The sequence below is a fragment of the Anomalospiza imberbis genome, chromosome 3, assembly GCF_031753505.1.
Source record: "Anomalospiza imberbis isolate Cuckoo-Finch-1a 21T00152 chromosome 3, ASM3175350v1, whole genome shotgun sequence".
In the NCBI taxonomy this organism is placed as follows: domain Eukaryota; kingdom Metazoa; phylum Chordata; class Aves; order Passeriformes; family Viduidae; genus Anomalospiza; species Anomalospiza imberbis.
Genome location: NC_089683.1, coordinates 112,096,909 through 112,121,804, shown reverse-complemented (window position 1 = coordinate 112,121,804; position 24,896 = coordinate 112,096,909). Strand labels below are relative to the sequence as shown.

The window sequence follows — 24,896 nt, the reverse complement described above, 5'->3', positions numbered from 1 at the left end:
TCCTGCTACGGATGTGGCCAAGAGATAACTGCCAATAATGTGAAATCCCATGGCAAAGCAAAATCTCTCCGATCCAAAATGAGAAATAGATGTGTGAAGCTATGGAGAGGTTCTAGTGATGGCAAATAGCCCTTTGCTAAAAGACATCATGTAGTAATCAAGAGGCAGGAAATATTTTCCTGTGGACAAAAAAAAAAAAAAAAAAAGAAAAAAAAAGAAAAGAAAAAAGGCAGAAAAAGTAGAACCAATAGAACCTAGGCTAAAAAAAAAAACATAAACCAGGGGACAAACTCCCATCCCAGAGAGACTAACACTGGCAACTGTAAATTGTGGGGAGAATTTCCTCCTCCGAGCTCAGATCTTTCCTACACGTGTTATCAACCCCTACACATACGTTTGCAGAACTGGCATCACTCCCATTCTCTTTGCAATACTTTATCAGTGAGAATTCTCTTTTTATTTTAAAAATATGAATGTAATTATTTACTTCAAATCTCCCAGAAAAGAACTGCAGTTCTTACTGCAGCATAACAGATAAGAAAGGCTATAGTGTTTGTTCCAAGGCAAACAGCAAAGACAGAATCCAAGATCTTAGGGGGAAAAAAATCACTTTTCAAACACTAGCTAAGATTAAATGAGCATTTGGCACCCAACCCAAAATGTATCATTTTCTTGGGTCTATCTCTGTGGAGTCAGATCAGAAACAACGAATCGCTCATCTAGAAATGGCTGAAATTAAGTAATTACCAGTCCACCGGCCACCACCAACTCCCTCAAAAACACCCTCTTGGCAGCGGGCGTAGAGGAAAGCTTTAGAAGCCAAACCACCCCCGCAGCGGCCAGGGCGCATCCCACACACGGCGAGGGACCAGCGCCTTCTCCGCGTCCCCCGCGCCCGGCCGGTGCCGCGGTGGGAGCGGAGAAGTGGGGAGCGGCGGGGAGCGGAGGGGAGCGCCGGGCAGGGCTGGGCTGGGCAGGGCAGGGCAGGGCAGGGCTGGGCAGGGCTGGGCTGGGCTGGGCTGGGCTGGGCAGGGCTGGGCTGGGCTGGGCTGGGCTGGGCAGGGCTGGGCAGGGCAGGGCAGGGCAGGGCTGGGCTGGGCAGGGCAGGGCTGGGCTGGGCTGGGCTGGGCTGGGCAGGGCAGGGCAGGGCAAGGCGGCCCCGTCCCGCCCATCCTCCCCCGGGCCGGGCGCTGCGGCCCCCCGGGGGCGCGGCAGCGGCGGCTCCAGCGGCCCGGCCGGGGCGGGCGGCGGCGGCGGGGCTGCGGGAGCCTCCCCGCCGGGGATGCGGCTCCCCGGGGGACGCGCCGCACGCTCCCGCCCTCCGCCCGCCGTCGACCGGGCGCCGCGCGGAGCCTCCGCCTCCGCCTCCCCGCGGCGTCTCCCCCGCGGCGGGGCCGCCGCCGCCGCCGCCGCCCCGCATGGCCAGAGCGAGCCGGCCGGTGCGCGCCGCCCAGCCCGCGCCGCAGCAGCCCGCGGCCCCGGGGCCGAGGGCGGGCGGGCGAAGCCAACGGCCCCGGGGCGCCGCCGTCGCCAGGCGGGCGGGCAGCCCCGCCGGGGGATGACTCAGAGCCGCGGCCCCTGCAGCGAAGCCGCCGCCGCCGCCGCCGCCGCGCCGGGCTCCGCGCAGCGCCGCCCCATGCCCGCGCCCCCCGCCGGGGGCCGCCCGCCGCCCGCCGCGCCCGCCGCGCCGCGCACCGGATGATGCCCCCGCGGGGGGCGGTGGGCTCCTGCCGCCGGCGGCGCCTGGCGCCCCTCAACGAGGACAACGGGCGGTTCCTGCTGCTGGCCGCCCTCATCGCGGCGTACCTGAGCGCCGGCGCCACCGTCTTCTCGGCCCTCGAGAGCCCGTCGGAGGCGGCGGCGCAGCTGCGCTGGAACCGGACCCTCCACAACTTCAGCCGCATCTTCAACATCAGCCTGCCGGAGCTGCGCGCCTTCCTGCGGAGCTACGAGGCGGCCATGGCCGCGGGCATCCGGGTCGACGCCCTGCGGCCCCGCTGGGACTTCCCCGGCGCCTTCTACTTCGTGGGCACCGTCGTCTCCACCATAGGTGAGCGCCGCCCCGACGGCCCCGCGGAGCGGACCCGCCCGTCCGAGGGATGCCGCGGCCCCGGCCCCGTCGTTATAGCGACCAAAGTTTGGGGAGAGGCGCCGCCGCGTTGCTGTGGCAACGGGGGCTTCGCAGCGCGTCCGGGTCGCTCTGTCCCCGCTGACCTCCCGTCCCGGGAGTCGCGGTCCCACCGCCGCCCCAACCCCTCCGCTCCCGCTGCACGGAGCCGGGGACCGGCGCTGCTCCCGCCCCGCGGCGCTCCGGCTTCCCCGGGTTCGCAGGAGCGCCGGCCGTCGCGGCTGCGGGAGCGGGAGCCCCGTCCCTCCCCAGCAAACTTCTGCTGCCGGCGGCTGGGCTTCTTCATTCTGCCGGCCCGGAGGAGCGAACGGGGCTGGCGGCTGCCCGTGTAGCGCTGCCTGCGCCGGGATGCGCCCGCCGGGAGAACGGCTCGGTACCGGGAGAGGCGGCGCGGGGGCCGGCAGTAGCGGGCTGATGGAGATGCTGAACGAGAGCCAGGCTTTCGCCGCGCCTGGCCGCTCAACTTGGTACCGGCTTTAACTGCTGGCAAAGTTAGGATGTGTGCGTGTTGAAAGACGCGAGGCACACGAAGTCGCGTCTTCCAGCAGTAGCACAATACAATGTTCTCAGCGTATCGCTGCAGCCGGCTGCAGTTTTTCCTGTCCCATAGATGTTTAGGAAGAGCAGCACTTTGTAGAGCAAACGATGAGTTTTGGTGGGAGGATTTTTTTTTTTTAACTCTGTGGCTATCTGCTGCTCTTGGACTAGTGCTTGAGAAACCCTGTCCCCGAATACAAGATCTTAGCGGTCTTAACTCTGCCAGTTTATAAGTTCTGTAAGAAGCCAGGTGTCTTCTGAGCAGAAATGTCGTGTTTTCCCTTTATTGTAGAGGAAGAAACTCACAGCTCATTATTGCATTTACATTCATTAGGTATGGAAAATGTTTTATCAATAATGACTAATCCGTATAATGGAGTCGTGATGGTGAGTACGGCAGTGTTGTCAGGTATTGTTACTTTTTGTATTGAAGAATCCACTTAACTTTTGCTTTGCAATTACATTTGGTAGCCCAGTCATTAAAACACCGTTTTAATTAAGCATTAAGCTTTCTTCATCACAGGAACGTATATTTTAAAGAGATAATTTTGACTGATCAGAATGAGTGAACAAAAGAAGCCAATGTTTTAACTAACCCACTCTTTCATTACACCTGCTGTGAGAAACAGAAATCTTCAGGTGATGTGTAAACGCATTGCTTCCCTGCCAACTCTGGCTTCTCCTCTCTGAGGTTATTGAAATGTAAAATGTTTCCTCTTACTTTGCATTTGTTTCCATCTCCAGTTCATTGCCCCACCTGCAGTCATTTGTACCTGGGCAGAGGGACTGAGGAACTGAGCAGGGGGTTTTGCTGGGTCCTGAGAGGTGTAAATGGCAGAGCCATGAGTTGTGTTTCTCCTACTCCTGTAGCACCAACCAAGGGCAGTGCTTTCTCCTTAGAGTCAGTAATGTCACATCTCACATGCGAGGTGGAGGCTGAAGGGTTTTTTTGTGATGTGCAGCAAAGGCTGGATTCTGACATGTGTTCCCCAAGTCCCACCTTCTCTTGGAATGCTCCCTGCCAGCGCTTACTCCTGGATTGCTTAGAGTACTTGGTGTGAGTTCAGAGAGCGTAGAGCAAGGCTTTGCTCTGAGTGAGGAGATGCAGGCTGAGTTGTGCCTGCGGGCACAGCAAAGGCCGTGGCAGAGCTGCTGTGCTGGGGGTGCCAAACTGCTCAGCCTGGCAGGAGCGGTGTCTGCTGGAATCCCAGCATCCCGAGGCTGCTGTGCTCCATCCGGGCATGGCTTTCACCAGCTACATGTACAGCTCCTGCGGATGAAGAGGAACTGCTGCAGCTTGTAGAGGCAAAGCCCACGAAGAGCTCAGCTGCAGCAGGGTTTCTTCCACCCCACACTTGTATTTGGTTATTTTTGGCAGTTCCGCCCAGCCAAAGCAAAAAAACCCCAATGAATTAACTAGTTGTTCCACTAAAACACAACGCTGTGCTCTTAGTTAAACGTGCACAAAGCTGTCTGGCTCGTGGTCCCAGCACAGGAGAAACCAAATGGCAGGGCAGCAAGGTGTCACCTGGGTGAGCAGTTCCAAAGCCGTTCTTTCAAGGTCCAATTTTTTTCCCTCCCAGCCAGCTCATTTATGTACCTGCCCACCTGGACTTCCTTTGATTGCTCTGTCAGCTCACACACCATGTTACCCTGGCTCTGAGCAATTTGATTTGCTTTCATGTCATGCTTAATTGACAAGAATGCTGTTTCTTCCCAGCCTTGCCAGGAACTACCAGACATGCAGAGTCAAAACAGCTTTCCTTCCTCAACAGCTTCATCAGTTGCTTGTGTCAAAGCAACTTTATTGCTCCAGCTAAACACACCACTCTCCTAGCGAGGTGGTGGAAAGCTTCCTTACTCACTGCTTAACAAACAGCAAGTATACTCAGTGTCTCTCAAGGGTAAATCACCCACAGGTTACTCAGCTTCTCATCTGTAGAGGATTCCAGCTCGCAGGAATCTCGCTATGTCTTTTCAAGCCCTCGCTCTGTTCTCAACAGTTTTAATAAAACTACTAAATCTTTCACATGTAGGCATTGGAATACAGTCATCCAGGGACAGGGCTGCAAGTCCTCCTGGAGTTTGTGTGAGCTGAGCTGAGAAAGACTCCAGTTCTTCATCCTTCTGTGAGCACAAGGGTTTGGAGTAGCCAGGCTGGGAGAGGACTGTTCCATCCATGCTCCTTGAGCAGGCCCTTTGCAGAGCCAAGCTCCCTTAGGTGTCTCCTTGGCTGCAGTTCTGCACTTCCCTAAATCCTCAGGGACACAATCAAACAGTCTGGGTGAGAAATATGTTAATGGGGTCTTTAAGAAGTGAGAGTTGAAATTCTAATTTTAAAGCATTTTCCTGAATAGCCCACAAAGTGTGTGGCTTACAGTCCATAAAACACCCTCTTGATAGCACTCTGGGCATTCAGTTTTTATTACTGTATTGTTTGTGCTTAAATAATGAAGTTTTCAGTCTGTTTTCATTAGACTTTTCAGGATTTTCAGAGCTACGTAAGAAAATCCTTCAGTCTGATTTCTGATTCCTTGCTGTCAGACTACACCATCTATTATTCAGTCATCATTTTGCACTCCAAAAGGAACTGGGTTTCTAGGCAATTATTATTATTCTGATTTCTTTAAGGAGCAGCTTGGTGAAATTCACTCTTGATTCTTTGGTCTAACTGACTGTAAACTTTGGTTTTCAGTTGAGATTTTTTCCTTCCCTCCCCGAATGCAAACCACCTATAGTACCCAACACTTTGTTAAAGACTGAAAGCAAAAGTATAACTCAGACCAGATTTCTTCCTGGCAAAATGTTACAGATGCAGGCATAATCAGTCCTATCTTTCCCCATATTCTGGTAGCAGAGGTCTATTCTGCCAGGCACACCAGGCAACTCTGGAATGCCTGAAGATCTGGATTTCTGACTCAGTACATGAGTCTAGACTTTGTACCCAGATTATTTTCCTCTCTTAAGGGTTAGAATATATCTTAGGTGCCTGTATAGTAAAACATTTTGAAACACAGACCCATTTAAATTGGATTCTAAGCTTCTTATGTGTAAGTACATGTTTCAAAAATCAAGTGATAGAACTGATTTATAGAAATCCATACCAGGCATTAAAAAATGAGGTCAAGTGAAGTACTCCAACATATAAAAGGGTTTTTTTTTTTAATAAAATATTTCTATAGCACCTTTACTGTGGGCAGATGATTTTGGGATGGAACATGTCTGGGTTATGTGTGCTTGAGAAGTGCCCCGGGAAGAAAAGAAGCAGGGATCGTCTCTCTGTACAGCTGTGCAGGGGTTACAGGTGTTGGGGACACAACAACAGGAGTGTAGGAGTGAGCAGGACTATTCATACTTGCCTTATCCCTGAGGTAACCTGTTAAATGACTCAATATTCCTGTGGTCTGACAACTCCACCCAAAGGGATGGGGGCATCCTCTGCTTTTAAGTAAGAGACACAGCATTCTGTGTTTTCTGCCATCTCACTGGCTCTGGCAGCTGTTTTCTCCTTGCTTAGGATGTCGGCTGGGTCAGACCTTCTTCTCTCTGGCTCCTCTGTAGGGACCAGCATACCCAGCACAGCATTTCTGCTTGTGCTCCACAACCTAAGCACCATAACCACTCACTTCTAAAATACCCTCTGGCTCTGTATCATGGTCTTGTGAGAATATCTGTCGGTCCATATGTTCTGGAGGTGATCACCTCGTGGAACTGATGTGCAAAGCACATTTGGACAGCTCAGTAAGCACAGGTGAGATGTTGGACAGCCAGGAGCCAGGGCGTGAGCCTGTGAGAGCAGGCACTGCAGAGGATAATTTGGTGAGAAATCCCACAAATAACCAAGATGGTCTGGAGGTTCAAGGGGCAAGTATATTTGTCCCATCTTCTTCATTGTTGTATTCCAGGATGCGAATTAGAGCTGCAGCCACAGGAGGTTCTGGCTCTCTGCTCTCCCTGAATGCAACCTCGCTGTCTATGGGGCCAACCCAACCCAAAGGCCACAGCCAACCCAGGGTATGCACCTGATGAGCAGCAGTGTTACCTCCTCAGGGCTCTGCAGTTCTCTGGGGCTTGTACAGGCAGTTTTGGCAGAGGTTTCAGATTAGGGGGGGGCATAGCCTCCAGATTTGACCTTCTTAAAGTTAAGAAATAATCAAACAAAACTGAATGAGAAAGCAGCTGGAGGAGCCAGCAGTGTTACTAAGCTGCAGTGTCAGGTTATTTGTCTTTGCCATCCTATACACAAGCTGCAGGCAGAATGAGAGGGTGTTTCAGGCAGATCTGATTGATCAGTGTGCCGGTGGATTTCTGAGAGTTATTTTCTCACTTGGATAATCTCGATAAAGAGCAGAGAGCGGGAGGCTCAGAGGGCAGCAGGTCAATGGTCAGCATATTTCTGTGGAGAGTTCTGATCCTACACTGATTTTCCTCAGATGAAGTACTGTCACCATAGCAATGTTTTCTGCTTGCCGAAGCTGCATGGGAGTATTAACTTCTTTGGGTACCACTGATAGGAATTTCCCAAGTGTGTGGGCATAGGTTGGGTGCTCCAAGCAGAAAAGTAATCTAAATCACAGCTTGCTTTCTTGTAGTTGAGAGCAACAACATAAAGCTTTACTTGGAATACGTCCATGTAATTACACAGGTGACTTGAGGAGTCCCCACTGAAGGGTCATGATTAAATAATTTTGATCCTAAATTTGTTGGGATTTTATTCCAGAAGGCAGGAGGGAGGAACCCAAATACTTGAAATAAAACCTTCTCTAAAATTAAAAAAAAAAAAAAAAGAAAAATATTATTTTAATTTCAGTGCTTCTTAGGATTTGCCTGCCCCTGTAGGGTTATGCCAGCCACAGAAAATTAAGCTTTCACTGTGCTTTGGTCATCTGAACTGAGCATTTGATGCACTAGAGTGTTTCAGTTCAGATTAGTTATCTCAACGTTTCAGATGTTTCTTTAATATTAACCCCTAGCTAAATGTTTCAAAACATTAACATCAGTAAGTGATGGAGAAGTCAAACAAATTGCACTTGTTTTTGCCATGGCTGTGGAGTTTGAGATGCTGGAGCACTAAAATGTGGGGTCTCCAAATTAAATGTCAAGCACCACAGCTTTGTGGAGCAGTCATCCAAAAACCAAATTTTGCCCAGCTTTATGTGAGATATGGTCCAGCATCTCAGAAGTTAGGGGAGATTTTATACTCTGTTACGAGGTGCTGGTTCTGGTTCTAAACAAAGACCAGCTGGAGTTTGTAATCATGGATTCTCCCTTTTTGCAGCCTTCAAGGTCCCTCTAGCTTGGGTCATTGAAGGAGCAATGTCTGCCTAGTGAGCATGTACCTCCTGCTTAGCAGAGCATTCCATCTGGTCTTTGGTGACAGTCCTGCTCATTCCTCTACTTTAGTTCCCTGTGCATTCACAAGAGCTGGTAGATGTGGTTGCAGACCAGACCCTGGTGTGCCAAAGCACCCCTTGGACAGCTCTCCTCCACGTGTGGCTCCAGCCAGTCCGTCTGTATTACCAAGCAACCTCCCTGTGAACCAGGGATGGTGCCTGTGATAGCTGTGAGGGATCATAATTACTGGGCTTATCAGCGGCTCTGTTTGCCGCAGGCTCATAAAGCCAAATCCTGCTTGAAACGCTATGGCCTGTGTTCCCATGGAGCCCTGCCAGTCCCTGGAGCCTTCCCCCCACGTTGTTCTCCAGGGGATATTCCCCCTTTCCTTCTCATGGTGCTTATCTGCTGCTGCCTGCTCACCTGCCTTTCCCAGCCTGAACTTCTCCAGCTTCTCCTGCCTTCCTCCAGTTAGTATGCCCTTCTCTACTGGTGATTTGTCTGCCTGATTAACTTTCAAATATTTGTTTACTGTCTTTACAGCCTTTCATGTTAAGGACTACCAAAGAAGTCAGGAGTAACGCTTTACAGTTTCTCTCTGTTCCTCATCACCCTCACCCCCTTTCCCTAGTGTTAATCCTGCTATTGACCCTCATTTCTTTTTCAGTTCGTTTCCTCCTTCTCTGATTGTCTTCAGTTTGACACAGATCATAGGCACGTCATAATTTTTTCTCACTTGTACCACGGGGTCGTCTTTGCCAGCACACTGTCTTGTTTTTATGCAGGCTTTAATTGCTCTTCATTGTGGAGAGAAGAGGAAAACAATTACAGGGTGGTTCTGTTGACAATTAACTTCATGTAACTTTACCTACTGCTGGTGGTGTGCTGGAAAATAAGATGTCACTTCTTCATTTTAATGAATGCAGGATTACCTTATCTCTGAAGCTGTTAAGTCAAAGAGAATTTTGCCTCTTGCCATAGTAGCATCAGGGTTAGAGCAACAGAAAAACAGCTCAAAACATTTCATATGCATTTTTTTTTAGACTGAAACAGCTTGATATTATTGGAAACATAGCCTTTGGCCATGATCTTGCTTATCTATATCAAAAGAGACAGTTTTTGTAGTGTGTCAGCACCAAGTGCATATCTCAGGGCATTTTGGGAAAAGATGTTTAAGGACAAAAATTAGGGTTCATGTTGGTGAACATCTGAAATGTGAAAGTCCTCCTGAGCACAATAAATGTTTGAAGTGACAATAAAAACCTTTTGTGAATAGAAACACTCTAGTAACAAACAGAATTATAATCTAAGGGGCAATTGCATAGCAGTCCAAACAAATAAAATACCTCCTCAATAGCCTGTTTCTGCTGAAGTCAATAGCAGACCAGTCTGCAGAGCTTTAGGAAATCCTGCCTTAGGTACTTTATTGGCACACCAGGTTTATAAAACAAATGCACTTGTTCTTACTGAATAAAATACATCCCCCTGAGCGCAGTGGGGCTGTTGATGGCACTGGCTGGTACACCTAGACATGGGAAGGTTTCAGTGCCATCTTTCTTGAATCAAATGAGAAGCAGAATGAAAATTAATTCTAATTGCATTAGACAAGGCAAAGCATTAGCAGCCTTTACAAGTAATTAAAGCTTTGGAGTGGAATAAGATAAGAAATTGAATTGTTTGATGTTAACATACGGGATTACTTATTGTGGGTGAGGAACTGCCATTGCTCGTGTTTAAAATTCCATAATAAGTGCACGAAAGAAGCAGTAATACCTTGAAAACAGTTGTATCCCCACAGCAAGTCCACACTGGATTTTAACCCTTCTGAGCTTGTTCCGCTGGAGCTTCTTGCCCTTTAGAAATTATTGGCCAAACGTTTCCCAATCATTCTCAAATCTCACACAGGCAAATTTAATCTCGGCAGAAGCTGCAGCTTGAAGAAATTTGTCCATGCAAGAGCTGAGTGAGGGGTTAATTCAGTAAATTTCAGTTAAAGCCAGATAAAATGCCTTTGATTATTCATCATTATATATTCTGTCATCTTGTTGCTCAGTCTGGGGATTGTGCAAGCAATATATTTCTCTCCTGAGGTCAAACAAAAAACGTAGTGTCACTCGTGCTCAATGTGCATGCAGTCAGGTCTGCTTTAAGCCCAGTGGAGATAGGAGGGAGTGATGGCAGTGTAAAGGTCTTAAACCCAAGTTGTGGTTTTCATGAGAGAGGCAGAAACAAGCTGTTTGATATGGTGACTTGTTAGTTTACAAAAGCTGCTACTGGCAGAGCTGCGAGGACCAGGAAAATCTCAGATGAAATCAAAAGCTCAGAATTGTCTTGGTAGTGTGGCAGAGTTGTTCAGTATCATTAAATTTAAAAATAGTCAAGGGAAATGCATATTAAGGAAGGGGGAATTAAATGAAGAAGTAGAAAATGGGAAATAACTGGTTACTCAGCAGTCCTGTCACCCTCGATTTCTGTTACAGTAACTTAAAATCACATCTTTGTGCTTTCATGAATGGATTGGAAGAGCTGCCTGAGCAAAAAGAGAGAGAATTTGCTTCTTTGCTTTCAGCTGAAACTTTTTAAAGTAAGAGACCCATGAAGGTATATTTAAACCATTAAGAAGCCCAGGTAGGTTTATCAGAGTTTTTTTTTCATTAAATTCTAGCTGTGGAAGTTTGTACAGAGATTTAAAAAAAAAAAAGTCAAGAAAAAGGCCTAACAGTGGAAGGGATGTTTTCATGTTTAGGGCCTTTTTATCTCTTGGGTACATCTTTATAGCCAAACTCTTTGTAAAGCAGAATAGCTGAGACAACTATGAAGAAACAGATGTTCTGTGAACACCTACCTCCACAAACACCAGTGGCAGAAGAAAAATATGCCACAAGTCTGTTGTTTAATCCAGTCAAAAGATAAGCCAACAATATAACCATTGAACAGCCTTTGCCATCTGTAAGGCTCAGAAAGCCCACGAGTGACATCTTCCTCTATCAGACTCCTTATGCAGGGAAATATGACATAGACCCAAGATCGCTTGTGAAATCTAGATAATGCTGTTTCTTAGCCTGAAAGGAGAAGTATTGTGAGATGTACTGGCAACGAAGTGACAGTACATGTGCAAGTATTCTTTAGAAGCCAATAACATCTCAAGAATATAACAGAATTTGGATGCCATTATTCTTTTTCACTTGGAGTTCAGAAGAAAAAGAAAAAGTCTCAACCTTGGGTGTACATAAACATCTGAAATGCAACTGCACGTTTCAATAAACAGCAAAAGCATGTGTGAATCCTAATGCTTGAAATGATAGGACATAAGCTTTTATCTGTTAGTGTGTTGCTTGGATACACAATCATCCGCACAAAAAACATTCTTAAAAACACATAGGGAAATAAGAATGGAAGCAGCTTTAGAGGATGAAAAATTATGATTGCAACAGAAACCTTCTTTTGGAACAGTATTCATCTAGAATCATCAGCTGCATGAAGACTGTAGGAAGGTCAGGGGAGGTGGCAGAGTATGGCTTCAGATACTGGACACATCTTAAGAGTAAGAAGGAATTGGTGATTCTTGGGGTCCATGAACTCCACTGTCATGTATATCCATGGTTACAGAGCCACGCTTCATGTATTTCCTGGTTACCATGCTTTTGTTTTCTGTGTATTTTTCGAAGCAGGTACTGTAAATGCAGGGGTGTTTCCTGTGTCTGGTGGGGTTTCAGCATCCCCTGTGGTTTAGGTGATTCTGGGCAGTGCAGTAAGCCAAGGCAGATGCTTCTTCACACAGCCCAGATTATGAGCAGGGGTTTGGTACCCCCCCTGACAGCTGTTAATGGGACAGTAGTGCAAAGGGGAGGTTTTTTTCACAGTAATAGAACTTGGTCAAACAACTGTGGAGCGTGTGGGATATATTTTTCCATTATTAACACCACCACCATTTCAGAGAAGATTATAGCAAAATGGTTTTCCCCAGCTGTTAGGATAAGAAAAGAAAACAAGCCAGGGACAGGACCCTGCAATCATCAGGTGTGGAGGCAGCCACAGGAAGCAGCTCTGGGCTAGTTTTAGATCAATGTACAAGGAGACAGGCTGCCACCAAAGGAAGGAACATCCTGCTCTCATCTCCTTTTTCTGGAAGTCCTCCTTTGTGAGGTGGTTTAGGACTAATTTAGGCAACACTAGCCCGTATTCTTTCTGTTTTAACAAGCCATTAGAGTGCTTTGGCTGTGCCAAGGGGCCAGGAAAACTGACAAAACAGGAGGACATTTAGTAGCATCTCACTGAAGATTTGTCCAAGAAAGGCAGCATAAAATGAAGAAAATAATTTCAGTCTTGATTTTTATAACTGTAAACCATAGACTGGCCCCAAGAGTTTAGCAGACAAGAAGATTATATTATTTATAAGAACAATAAAACCTTAAGTATTGAAAGAAAGTTTGTGAACATCATGTTAATGATGGGAGAGAAGGGAGATTGTCACACCACAGGACACATCCATCCCTTTACAGTCAATTCAGCAAGAATAGTGCCAGTTTGTAGGTCTTGACTTTCTTTTTCTCTGTGTAGTTTGATTCCTGCTCCAGATTTTCATCCTTCTCTGAGCTTTATTCTCCACCATCTCCTTTTAGGAGAGGCTCCCTCTCCCTCATTCAAAACCATGTTCTGTCACAGTAGGATTAGCCAGAAAACTGAACATAAGCTTGCCAAAGATTTTGAGCCTCAAGCCTGTGACTCTCCCCATGTATTCCCTCTTCAGGGGGGCCTGCTTAGCGAGACCTTGGGCCAGAGCTGCTGCTCAGCTGGCAACGCTGATGGCTTGGCACAAGTCAGTCCCCATTTGCTTGTACAAAGCGTGTAAAGAGCAGCTGGCCCCAGCCAGGGAACCATAAAACTGCTTTAGAGACACTTCTGCTTCTTCCTTGGCTTGGTTCTGTGCCAAAGCAACATCAGCAGACCTCCTTCTGTATTTATTGGGTTTTGTCTTCAGGATAAGGGCATGTGGTAGTGAGCAAGGGTGGACTTGTTCGGTTGGTCTTTGATGTGCACTTCCTTTGCAGGCTGTACACAGAAAGGGCAACTTGCAGTACAGCTGAGAAAAACAGCTTGCCTGCTTCTGCTGAGTGAAAAGGGCAGGAATACTGCTGCTGGTGGTGAAGCTGAAGCCCCAGTGTTTATCTTTTTAAGGGCCATGTATCACTCACACTTAAAAAAGTTAGGCCACTTAAGCTGACAAATGTGCCTGCTGAGTACCCACTAGAGATTGAAGATCTTTCTTGGAAAGCTCAACTAGAAGGTTTCAGCTTAGAAAAACACACTTAGGAAACCTGCTGCGAGGAGAAGTTAAACATTCAAGAGCAGCCAGGTTTTGAGGAGGTTGTTCCTCTCTCCTTCCCTGAGGTTTCCTTGGGATCACCCCCAGTGCCTTGGACACCATCAAGGTGGTAACAGTTGAGGTTTCTGAGATGAAACCTCACCCTTCCTCCTCTCAGTCCAGCATGTCCTTCACCCTAAATACATTGCTCTGGCTGTTTCACACATGGCAACCTCTCCTTAGGTTGTGGGGTACCCTCCTCACCCCTCTTACAATTCTATTAACTCTTTTTAAAACCAGCATACATCAAAGAGGAATGAATATGTGTCCATGACCTTTTAGCCTGTGGTTTAAAGCATGGCCAGCGGAGAAATGCCAAGGGTGATTGGTTCTGGTGTTCACTGATCTCTAAGGCATCACAGCACTTTGGATAGCCAATAACCCGATCACCGTTGTATGTAAATAGAATAAAATTGGTACTGTAGAAAGCCCGTAATAGTCACCTGCAACTCTTTGAAAGTCCTTGAAGTCCAATTAATCATCTCCTGGCTCTGTTCTGCCAGCATGGCTCCTTTTGAGTAGCAGTTGTCTCAAACACCTGACTGGTGTTTCGCAGGTGGAAATGAAACAAGGAGCACCAGCAGAGACATGGGTGGTTTTTAACTACATTCATTAGGCTTGTCATGGTGCTCTTTCTTTGATGAATGGATAGAGAGAATGATTATGGAAATTGGTCCTTATTTGTGGGGTCACTCCGTTTTTTCTCCATGTAATATCTGCCCCGGTACATGAGTCACCAAGGACTGCAAGCTTGTGTATGATACAGGTTAGGCCAGCCCTAAAAACTGCAGTTGTATCTCATTTATTCAGAAATAGCAGCTTAATGGTCCAGCTTAAGGGCTCTTAATTCACACAGTGCTGGACAGACCACTGCTGTTCAGGAGGTGTTTGCAGATAGTAATCTAAATAAGATCAAATGGGATTTTACAGCAACTTTTAAATTAAAGGCTTTGCAGTAGAAAAGCTCTAAAATAATTTACTGTTTGAGCCCAGAGTGGGGTATTTTAGTAAAGCAGGTTGAGAAAGATGTTAAAGGGAAAGTAAGTCTTTCATTTGTAGTCTGGAAAAACAGAGCCAGTTGGAAGAACTGACTCGTATTCCCACTCCTTGGGTAAAAGCTCTGGGTGCAGCAGTTTTGTCAGCTCCAAGCTGTGACCCTGTATCCAAGGCAACTGTTTCTGGATGTTAGGTGGTAAGGAGCTAGAGAATAAATGAGAGGCAGTTGTAAAAGGTACAGGTATGATTCTCAGAGGAAATAATGATGAAATGCTAACAGGTGGGAAAGGGTGGAAGGAAGCACCAGAACCCAAACATGGGATTCAGACTAGGATGTATATGTGTATAGTATGGTTTATGTGTCAGTCAAAACCAGCCAGGACTTTTGGAGAGCTATGAAGTAAAGCAAGTGCAAAAAAGACAGGAAGCAGGAAAACATGAAAATTGGTAGCTCTTTTTTTCTCTGTTTGTGTTCTGTAACTCCCGTCTTTTAGCCTTTATGTTGCAAGAACTTCTTTCCTTCTGGAAGCGGCATTCTGGTTAGAATTGTCTTTGTTGTTGTTTATCTCTAAGGAGCCATTTGTTTAAAAAGTTACTTTCAACCATTTTAGTTTCTTTTGATTTCCTTAAATATAACTACATGATGGTTGTATAGTGGTACAGAGGTGATGCTACTCTGATGATCTAAGTAGAGTTTTCACTCTGGGATTTGAAATGACTGCTGCAGTGTGCTGACCTGCTCAGTGAGTGAAGTCCTATGGCTTATAAGAAGAACTGGGGTGGCTGAAAGAGGCAGGGGCACATTATGCCCTTTCTTGTGTTGTTTCCTGTGACTTCCTTGTGTTCGGTTTTTGAAGTGACCAAAACGTCATTGCACCTCTGAGTAAATACTTTTTTTACTGCAAAACTGTCACCCCCTTTAATCTCAAAATGTAGTAAGACAAGGTAACTGCCAAAGTAATTTGACTGAGAGAAGAGCTCACAAGCACTAAAGCTGCTATTCCTTTCTGTCTTCTGGCATCAACCATCTCTTACTCATAAGAAAGTGGGTAAAAGAAAAGAAAGCAAGAGCAACAGGAAGCATATGTCACAAGTTTGTCCATCTGTTCTACCTCTTGAATCCATCCCTAGCTTAAGTAATTTAAAGCTCCAGATGAGCAGAATTGTAACCACAAACCTGTTATGCAAGTCAGGATGAGGGTCTCATTAAATGCCAGCACTTAACCATGAGAGGCTGCTGAAGAGAGTTTTTATCAGCTCATTTCTACTAACTCTCTTTGGAAAGAAGAAATATCAACCAGCTGAAATTAATGCTGCCCTAGAGCTTGTATCTGAGGTGGTGGGGCAGAATTGGCATGAGGGAGGTTCAGCTATTGCATCTGAGCCACACAAAGTCAACCCCATGGCACCTGTAAAATATGTCTCAGGGCCATGAAAAGCACAAAGCCCTGTTGTGCTTTTTCCCTGTACTGTGTTGGAAGCATAGGCAGTTCTGGATGAGTTGGCTTCATCCAGGCATCACTGTGTTCTTACCCTTGGGCAGGGGCTGAGCTCAGAGGTGAGGTACAGAACATACCAGGAGCAACTCCTCGTGCTTGGGGTGACAGCAAGGGACAAACACCGCTGGCAGAGGAAGACCCTGCACGGAGAGCCCATGATGTCCCTCAGCCAGCTGATGACCTAAGGGATGTGTTTTAGTGGTGGCTTAGCAGTGCTGGGCTAGCAGTTGGACTCAATGGTCTTAAAGGTCTTTTCCAACCTAAATGATTCAGTGTTTGCCTAGCCTCATTTCTTGCCTGTTTTATGTATTCCTTAGCATTCTCATTGCTGTGATGGGCCCTTTCACCTTGCCTAACTACATACGGAATTTTGGAAGCATTTTGCTTCAGAAAATCTTGATGAAACAAACAGTATCAAAAATATAAAACTTCATCACCTCTCTTGAATGATGACCAGAAAATAGTAAAAGGCTTCAGCGCGTTTACAGCTCGATCCAAACTGTCGCTATCTCTTTTTTTTTTCCCTGATTAATAAATGTGTCTAGCCGTATGTGTGACAATAAACCCATTTATTTTGATGGTGATGTTCACATGCTTGCTGTGAAGCACATGTTTAAGTGCTTTGCTGACAAGGCACGGGCAAACAGATGCCTTCTCCATAACAAGTTGGCTGTGTATCCCTAGCTGGCAACCACAACAGGCTCCCTGGCTCCTTCAGTGGACCAGGCACTTCTGGATGTGCATCATTAAATGAGAGGATTCCTGCTACCAGCCAGCCCAATCCAGAGAACAGGTCCACCCCACAGATAAGGAACTGAGAACTTCCCAGCGCCCATGGCAGGCTTTGTGAGGTCTGCTCAAAGGTGGTCTTGTTAATACTGCAAAATGGAGAGAAGACAGTATGTCCAGAAAGCAAAATGTAATGACTTCTGTGGTAATATTTTCTGGCAATACTGTGCAAGTTTTTCACTGACTTTTACAGAAAATACTCTTTTTACAATGATGCTTTTGATCATAAAATCGTAGAATGGTTTGGGTTGAAAGGGACTTGAAAGGTCATCTATTCACGTGGGCAGGGACACTTCACTAGATCGGGTTACTCAGATTATGAAGTGTAGGCTGACTTGCTGGCACACAGCTGTTTCTGAGCCTGCCAAATCTGTTGTGAAAGTAGGACCACTGCTTCCCTCATTCATCTTTATGTCACTGAAAAGATACGTGTGAGTTTACTTGTCATGAGCATTTACATTCTTCTGTCAACCAATGGGAAATTCTCTATCAACAAAGTAGGAAGGGAGCATAGATAAACTAGCCAGAAAAATTCAGCCATTGCAAAAGTAGATCAACAGATTTCAAGCAGCAATCTCAACTCATTGTATATAGACAATATTATCCTGATGCTGTTTATAAAGGTGTGTCAAGGTAATAAACTGGATTTAATTATTTCATTATGCTGTGTAATGATTTCATTATGCTCTGTGCTTTTCCTTCACAAACTTCTGTTTATATAGTCTGGTGTTGATATTTACCTCCTTGAATACGTTACTTGCTCGATATTTTGGTGGAACAATACAGCAATAAAATTTTGGAATGTGGTTTTTTCACATAGCTTTAATTTAGATTAGATCTGGTTATTTATTCATGGGACATAAGCAGTCACCTCAATCCTGTCAATATGTTTTTTGCCTGAGCCATCAAGTGTTTTTACAGGGAAGAATAGCAGAAAAAAGACAATACCTGCAGAACTGAGTTTCAGAAGAATCTTCTTGAGATAGGATGTGAAATGTATGTAACCTTTTTCATAAGATAACTGGTATCAGCAAATAACATGGAGTAAAATTACTGTATTTATTTGCATGCAAATTTAAGTTAACTTTTGCTGACATTTAACCATCTGTTAGCTACAAGGCATTACTGTTTCCTTATAAAACTTTGTGATTGAGTAATGTCGTAATAATAAGTAATATTACAATAAGTAATTCATATGAAGAAGAGCTGAATTAATATTGTTGCTGGATCTTCACAGAGTTTGTATACTCTGATTTTTCTGCTCAACTGTGCAGCAGTGTTATTCCCTGCTGTAATTATCCATCTGCAAGTTCCCAGTGCCCCCAGTCTGCCAGGCAGCTCTGTGGCCTGATGGCTTCGCCTTCCCTCTGTGATGATACCAGGTGGGCTAGTCACAGCTGGGATTTGGAAGAGACTTAAAAGTGCTGTTATTTTTAAAACAGTATTTGATATTTGGAAGGTGGTTTGTTTTTTTTCTCCTGTTATACAACCTGAAAACTTACATCTCAGTGGGAATAGTATAATGAGACCCCTATAACAAAAATGTTACACTGGGTTACAGCTTGTGAACAGAGAACTCAAATTTTCCATCAGGTCGTGATGGCTGACACATGTGGGAGCAGGGAAATGGCTTCTTCACCTCATCCCACCTTGAAAAGGTTTGGGCTCAGTGAGTCTTCCACCTGCATTTTGAGTGGTGTTGCTCTGTTAATACAGATAATAATCCTTTCATCTTGCAAGGATTTCTTTTCTCACTTTTGAGTTTTAGTCATCTTGTTGAACTTTTGGTGCCTTCTTCCTTCTTTACCAAACTCGGTTTCGTGTTGGCCTGAGCTGACTTAGAGATAGCACTGCTTTTGTCCAGTGAGATGGGAGCCTTGTTAAGGTACATGTATCATGAGCTTACTCACGAAAGCCTGTGTTACTAACGTTGCCCATTATCTCCACACTGTAGGTTTTGGGATGACCACGCCAGCAACCGTGGCTGGAAAAGTGTTCCTCATCGTTTATGGCCTTTTCGGGTGTGCCGGGACTATCCTCTTCTTCAACCTCTTCTTGGAGCGCATCATCTCCCTCCTGGCATTTATCATGAAGGCATGCTACGAGAGACAGCTGCGAAGAAGTGGTCTCCTACCTCCCAACTTCCGAAGGGGGCCAGCTGTGTCCGGGGTGGGCAGCCTCGTGGGCTGGAAGCCGTCCGTTTACCACGTGATGCTGATCCTGGGAATTTTTGCTATTGCCCTTTCCTGCTGCGCCTCCGCCATGTACACGGCAGTGGAAGGATGGAACTACGTTGACTCCTTGTATTATTGCTTTGTCACCTTCAGCACCATCGGCTTTGGAGATTTGGTAAGCAACCAAAACGCTGTGTACCAACATCAGGGATTATACAGATTCGGGAACTTCATGTTTATATTAATGGGAGTATGTTGCATATACTCCCTTTTTAATGTCATCTCAATCGTAATCAAACAAATTTTGAACTGGGTGTTGAAAAAATTCGAATGCAGATGTTGCCCAAAGTGCCATAAATCCAGTACCCGCCTCAGCCGTCGCAACGCCATCACCCCAGGAGCCCGCTTGCGCCGCCACAACGTCGCCATGGACGCTGACGGACAGTACGACAGCGACACCGAGGGCAGGAGGCTCTCTGGAGAGATGATCTCCATGAGGGAGCTCACAGCGTCCAGTAAAGTCTCGCTGGCCATTTTGCAGAAGCAGTTGTCCGAGACGGCCAACGGCTACCCGAGGAATGTCTGTATCAATACGAGACAGAACGGTTTCTCTGCGGGGGTGGGGTCTCTGGCCATCATGAACAACCGCTTGGCAGAAACAAGTGATTCTAGGTAGAGTTTTTGGAATTCCTTTGTTTCTTAAATAAAAATAAAATGGCGGTTAGGGTGGAATTACCACTGTAAGCTACTGGAAAGTTTTACATTTCAGAGACAGCCTTGGTATTCATTGGGTGTTCAGCATTTTACTTTCTGGGGGTTTTATAAGTTTTCTCTAATACGCAGTGAGATCTTTACCGTTATGTTACCATTTTCCCCTAAGGGGGTTTTAAATGAGACTTGGATGTCTTTGATGCAGAATCTGGTGCAATTACAGAGGGATGATGTGCATGGCTTGGATGGTGTCAAAACCAACATACTCTTCTTCAGAACAGTGCCTGAACCCAAACTCTATGTTAAAGGCATAAAGCAGGCAAGTTGCACTCCAGATTCACACACGGGGTTGGTAAGTTTTGGCTAACCAGTATCTCCCAGTTTGCTGAAGTCTGGATCTGGTCCTGAGCCTTGTACTCAATGCTCTTCGGCGATTCCTCGTAGCAGGCCTCTGCATGACATACACGTAGGTGACTGTTGTCACACCACCTTTAGGGTGACTGTGCTTCACTTCAATAATCCCACTGACTTCAGTGGCAGAGGATGGAATGGGCTGAACTCCCCTCCTACAAATGATGGGGTTTAGCCAGGCTTGTCTGAAAGACCACCTGCCACCTAACTCTTAAAAGTCAGGGGATTATCAAGGACCGTGTTAAAGTGTGCAGAACTGTTCCTACCTATTGAGTAACAGAAAACAGGCAATTGTCATCTTCAGAACTGACTACATTAAATGCAAGAGAAGCTGGTATGCACCTCTGATGTCAAATGTTTGCATCACCACAAAAAATGCTTACTTCCTTATTTTCTCATTGAAATAAGTCACTAAAATGAATGTAGGCTCTCTGTTGTCCTAAATTTGCATCTTTTACTTCTGCAGTATTGTTGCAGAGATTCATGCAGATCATCTCCTTGCAATTCTTTGAGGGCCCCAACCCTGTACTTGTTTCCCACAAATCTGACTGTGCAGGTTGTACAGAAGAGTACAGAAGAGCATTGCTTTGGAGTTCCCCCAGAAGCTGGCTTCCCCCAAAATGTTGATGCCAAGTCATAAATTGCCTTTGGCTGTTGCTGCTTCCATCTTAAGCCATATTTAACTTGTGCTAGCCCAAGCCACTGAAGAGCCAAAAGCAAACCTGGTGTAGACTGTGTAGTTTAGCATGATAAGTGGATGCAGAGGATTTGCTGCAAACCTCTTTCAAAAATACATGCACTGCTCTGGATCTGTTCTCTAAATTCTCTCTGCTACACTGTGAAGATAATAAAAAGGCTTCTGCTGATTCCAAGCAAGAAACAAAACTTAAGCTTGTATTCTGAGAAGCCTTCTCTTGGAAACTTACTGGAAAATTGTAGGCAAGACCGTGAGTAGTAGGCTGGTCACTGAATAAACTGAACAAGCTGATGAACAAAAACTAGGAATGTTAGAAATGTTTGAAAATATTTCCATGAAGTTTTATATAGATATTTTACTATATTTACTTTGTTTTGCATAGGTTTGGAGTAGCCATCCTTTTTGCTTTCTTTTAAATTTGTGGCAGTGCAAAACGTTTTGGAATTTAGCCTTGGAAAACCAACTTTACATTTGAGGTTTTGCACACCTGAGCCTGCCAGCTGAATTAAGGCGGTGAATGTATCTTTTTTCCTAAGGAAAAGGAATCAGAGCTGCAGATAAACCATCACACATGGGTCTGTATCACACTGTAAATGTCACAGCTTTTATCAAGATGCGTTTGGCCAGAAACAAGCAGTGATGATTGTAATGTGTTTCCAGCTGGCACAGACACACTTCAGATTCTGTGGTATGGTAGGGGCTGCATTCAAGAGGCAGGAGCTTTCTTGGTGGTAGAGAGACTCCTCAAGGTCCATATCTCCAAGTGCCTTCCTGTCTGTGCACTCCTCCTCTTTAAGGAGGCAGGAGGGGGTGTTTGGTGCTCCTTCTGAAGGCCACTGAAGGATAAATTCAGGCAGGATGTACAGAGACAGGTCACGGTCTGGAAAAAGCTCTGACTGCTGGAAGACCGAGTTCTGGCAGATGCCCTCCAGAGATGCAAGGGAAACAGCACAGGCAGGGAACCAAAAGAATGAAAGTTTGTTATTTCCCTTTGGGATTACGCCCCACACGTAAATCTCTTACTGGGATGATTTATGTGTTTGTTTATTAAAAGTGTGAATGGGACCCTGCTCTTTTTTTGCAGCCCAGCCTCTCTTAGGGTTTTATCTTGGTGCATTTGTCATCATGGGGACTGTTACTCATTAGAACTATTACATAAATCAGGGCAGACAGGCTCTGTCCCAGAGGACTTAGGAATTTGAACTGATAGGGCCCCAAGCCACAGCAGAATTGCCTGTATATTATTTTGTTCTTAAAAACATGCTCAAATGCATCAACATTCTGTGAGCTCAAGAACTCTAATTTTTATGGTAACAAGTTTGCAAATTAAGGGGTTTTTCTTCAGTGAGTTGTTTTAAAGGATAAATATTATAACCATGATTAGGATCCTTTTTAAACTGTAAATTTGTGAATTGTTTTCAAACTACTTATTCCAGCCTGGCAAATACAGTGAAGTAATATGAAATTGTACATACCTCCTCTGTACTTTTTCTGAGTCCAGGCAAAGGCAGACGCAGTCTGCCGTAACATGATTGAAATGTTTCCAAGTGTTTCTGGTACCATCAGTCACAAGGGTGCCTTTGCAGGACCCTTTGCAGTTCCTGTTAGCTCCAGAGGAAGTTGGACCAGCTCCTAGAGCTGTGCGTCTCAAGGAATTTGGGCATCAGATTGCTTCTCTGTTCACTTAGATCTAATGTTTACTTTCACCCAAGGTCCTTGATAATCTCCATTCTGCTTGTCTCTAGCCTCAAGAGGAGGTGCAGGCCCAGTTATTTCCCAGTGGCCCTGTTGCTTGCAGGTCTCATGTTCCCAGATGCTGACATAAGTCAACCACAGGGACCGCCAGGTCGTATCTAAGTCCTGTAAAAATCCCCAAACCCATCTGGCTCAGCAAAGCTCAGTTTATAAGAGGGTCAGAGCACAGTTACTGACCTGGGTATCACTGGGAAGCATCTGCTGAAGGGTGGCCTTGCAGTTCCCTCATATTCAGTAGCAGAAGCATTTTTCAAGGATGCATGGAAACCGAGCTCCAAATCTCTACTCTTCAGCCAGCCAGCCCTACCTGGGCACCCATCACCCTTGTGCATGAGAACATGAGCCAAGAGGACAAAGGAGGTTGGAGATCAGTCCTTCCTAGTCCCTTGTGCTCTTCCTTCAGCTTTTTTTTTAATGACAGCTCCTCTTTGAACTTGCCAGGCTTGGGCACCTAACTCCTCTTTCATGGTGCGTGGTCCAGCTCGGATTCCCCAGGGCAGCCTGCTCCATTGGTGAATTAACCCCCAAACGCGCACCAGTTGCACCAAGTGCAATTCCTTCTGGTATTTCATTTTCACAGACAAAGCAGATACCAGCAATACCTGGATACAGACTGAAGCACAAGAAATCAGAAGGAAATGGGAGGAACAGAGTGGGAAAGTTGAAAGCACACTGCACTAGATTGCACTTTCTTTTCAGGTAACTTGGGAGCTGTATTACATTCTTGAAATGGGTTGATTTTTTTATTATTATTATTTTAATTATGGGTAGCCTTGAAAGAATACAGTTGACTTAGATTTTAAAAGTTCATCTTCCCTGGTACAACCCCCTCTGCACCACCCTGTAGAACAGCAGTAGTAACTTTTCACTGACACAGGCCAAGACATCCCAGCTGCCTGATGAGCCTACAGGCAGCACAGACCTGAGCTCAGACCCTGTCCCCCAGACTGGTCTTCTGCCTGAGCCCAGGGAAGAGCATTCTGGGCTGCAGGAATTAGGATTTCTCTGTGAGCTGGCCCCTAGTGAGAACAGCAATGGCACAGGTGTGAGCTGCTTGGACAAAGGAGAAAACCCGTTCACCTGGCACCTGCACCAATACCTTGCAGATGAAAATTAAAACTCAGGTGAAAATTGATGAGCAACAATGACCAAATTCAAGTGACATCTTCTCTTAACCCCGGAGGTCAGCACAGAGCAGTCACAAGGAATAATTTCTTGAGAAACCTATAGCATTTGGCGAGTCACTACACTGACCTCTCGGGGTCTCTTTTCCCTGTGTGTGTCTTGGACAAAGTTTGGAGTCACACCAAGATGTCATCTGGTTCTCATTGGTTTCTTCCCATCCACAAACACAGTTCTCGTTTTGAAAAAATTCAAATGGCTCTTTTATTTCCTTGCAGTGCAGAGGACATCCTTCAGACCATGCAGATGTTCAGAGCAGTCCCAGCCGCGGAGGGCAGTGTCTGAGGGACGAGGCTGCGCTTTGCCCCCCTGCAGAAGCAGCATTGCACAGCGATGCATACAAAGGTTCTTTAGGCAGTTACCAGCTCCGATTGCAACCAGAATTACTGGTGGAAGGCAGGAATCCCTCTAGAGCCCTCTGGGGGTGCCCCGTGCCATGCTCAGGTTACCCAGCAATGCCCCTGTTGGTGAAGTGCTGCTGTCCCAGCACAGCTTCAGCCCTGGCCCTCAGTCTTTTCTCCTCCCCAGCTTTATGTGGGTGAAAATTTGAGTCTACTGTGACCATTTACCCATATTTCAGTGATGCCTTGCTGCTGAAAGACTTTAGCAGCAGTGGAGGTCATATAGCCAGGCATGTGGGCTCAGTATAAACCTGATTGCCTGTGTGGGATGAATTTATGACTATATAGAAATTAGCTGTAGCAATGAAACCATTCTCACATTTTACTATTTTTCTAGCCTTTAACTTGAAAAATATTCAGTGGCAAATCATTGCAGTGAATGTTCAGAGCTAATCTCAACAAAATCATGCTTTGCTGACTGCTAGCCTAGCAAATCTGCGGGTATGGCTGCTGCTCTAATTGGACTACTAATGTGCCTTTGCAAACCAACACACGTCTGCAGTGTTACATTTAAATAATACAATAAATGCTGTGTTACATAACAAATCCAATTAGGAAAAATTACTACTTGACTCACACAAAATAACTAATGAAGGGTGCATTGCACACTGTACAACCAGTATGCAATTTTTAATTTTTTTTTTTTTTGTGAACATGTCCGTATTTGAGCTCAAATTATGCTTTCATGAATGCTAGGAAGAGAGAAGCACTAAATTGTGGAAAATAAGGGAAAGTATGGACAGTTCCACTGAGTTTTGACACAAAGGCTGTGCATGTTAGCACACACACAGTAAGGGGTTCATTAAGAATTATAAATGTGTCCTGTAGCAATGGCACTGAAGGAAAGAAACTACTTTAGCTTACATGGCCACAGTCTGAATGCAGCTACCAATAAATACACATACCCTTTTTCTTTC

At 45.8% G+C, this 24,896-nt stretch overlaps 1 protein-coding gene across 1 annotated transcript; it reads left to right on the top strand.

Annotated features, from left to right (window-relative positions):
- Positions 1-1,233: 1,233 nt before the first annotated feature.
- Positions 1,234-24,896, top strand: KCNK12 (potassium two pore domain channel subfamily K member 12). The gene is made up of 2 exons (XM_068186528.1): positions 1,234-2,050; positions 18,603-24,896. Exons 1-2 carry the CDS (start codon positions 1,699-1,701, stop codon positions 19,496-19,498), a joined length of 1,248 nt encoding a protein of 415 aa, XP_068042629.1. The 5' UTR covers positions 1,234-1,698; the 3' UTR covers positions 19,499-24,896.

Excerpts from the sequence above, each read along its gene's own strand:
- KCNK12 (XM_068186528.1), top strand. The coding sequence starts at position 1,699 with ATGATGCCCCCGCGGGGGGCGGTGGGCTCCTGCCGCCGGCGGCGCCTG. Across the intron at positions 2,051-18,602 it reads CACCGTCGTCTCCACCATAG|GTTTTGGGATGACCACGCCA; the intron begins GTGAGCGCCGCC and ends TCCACACTGTAG.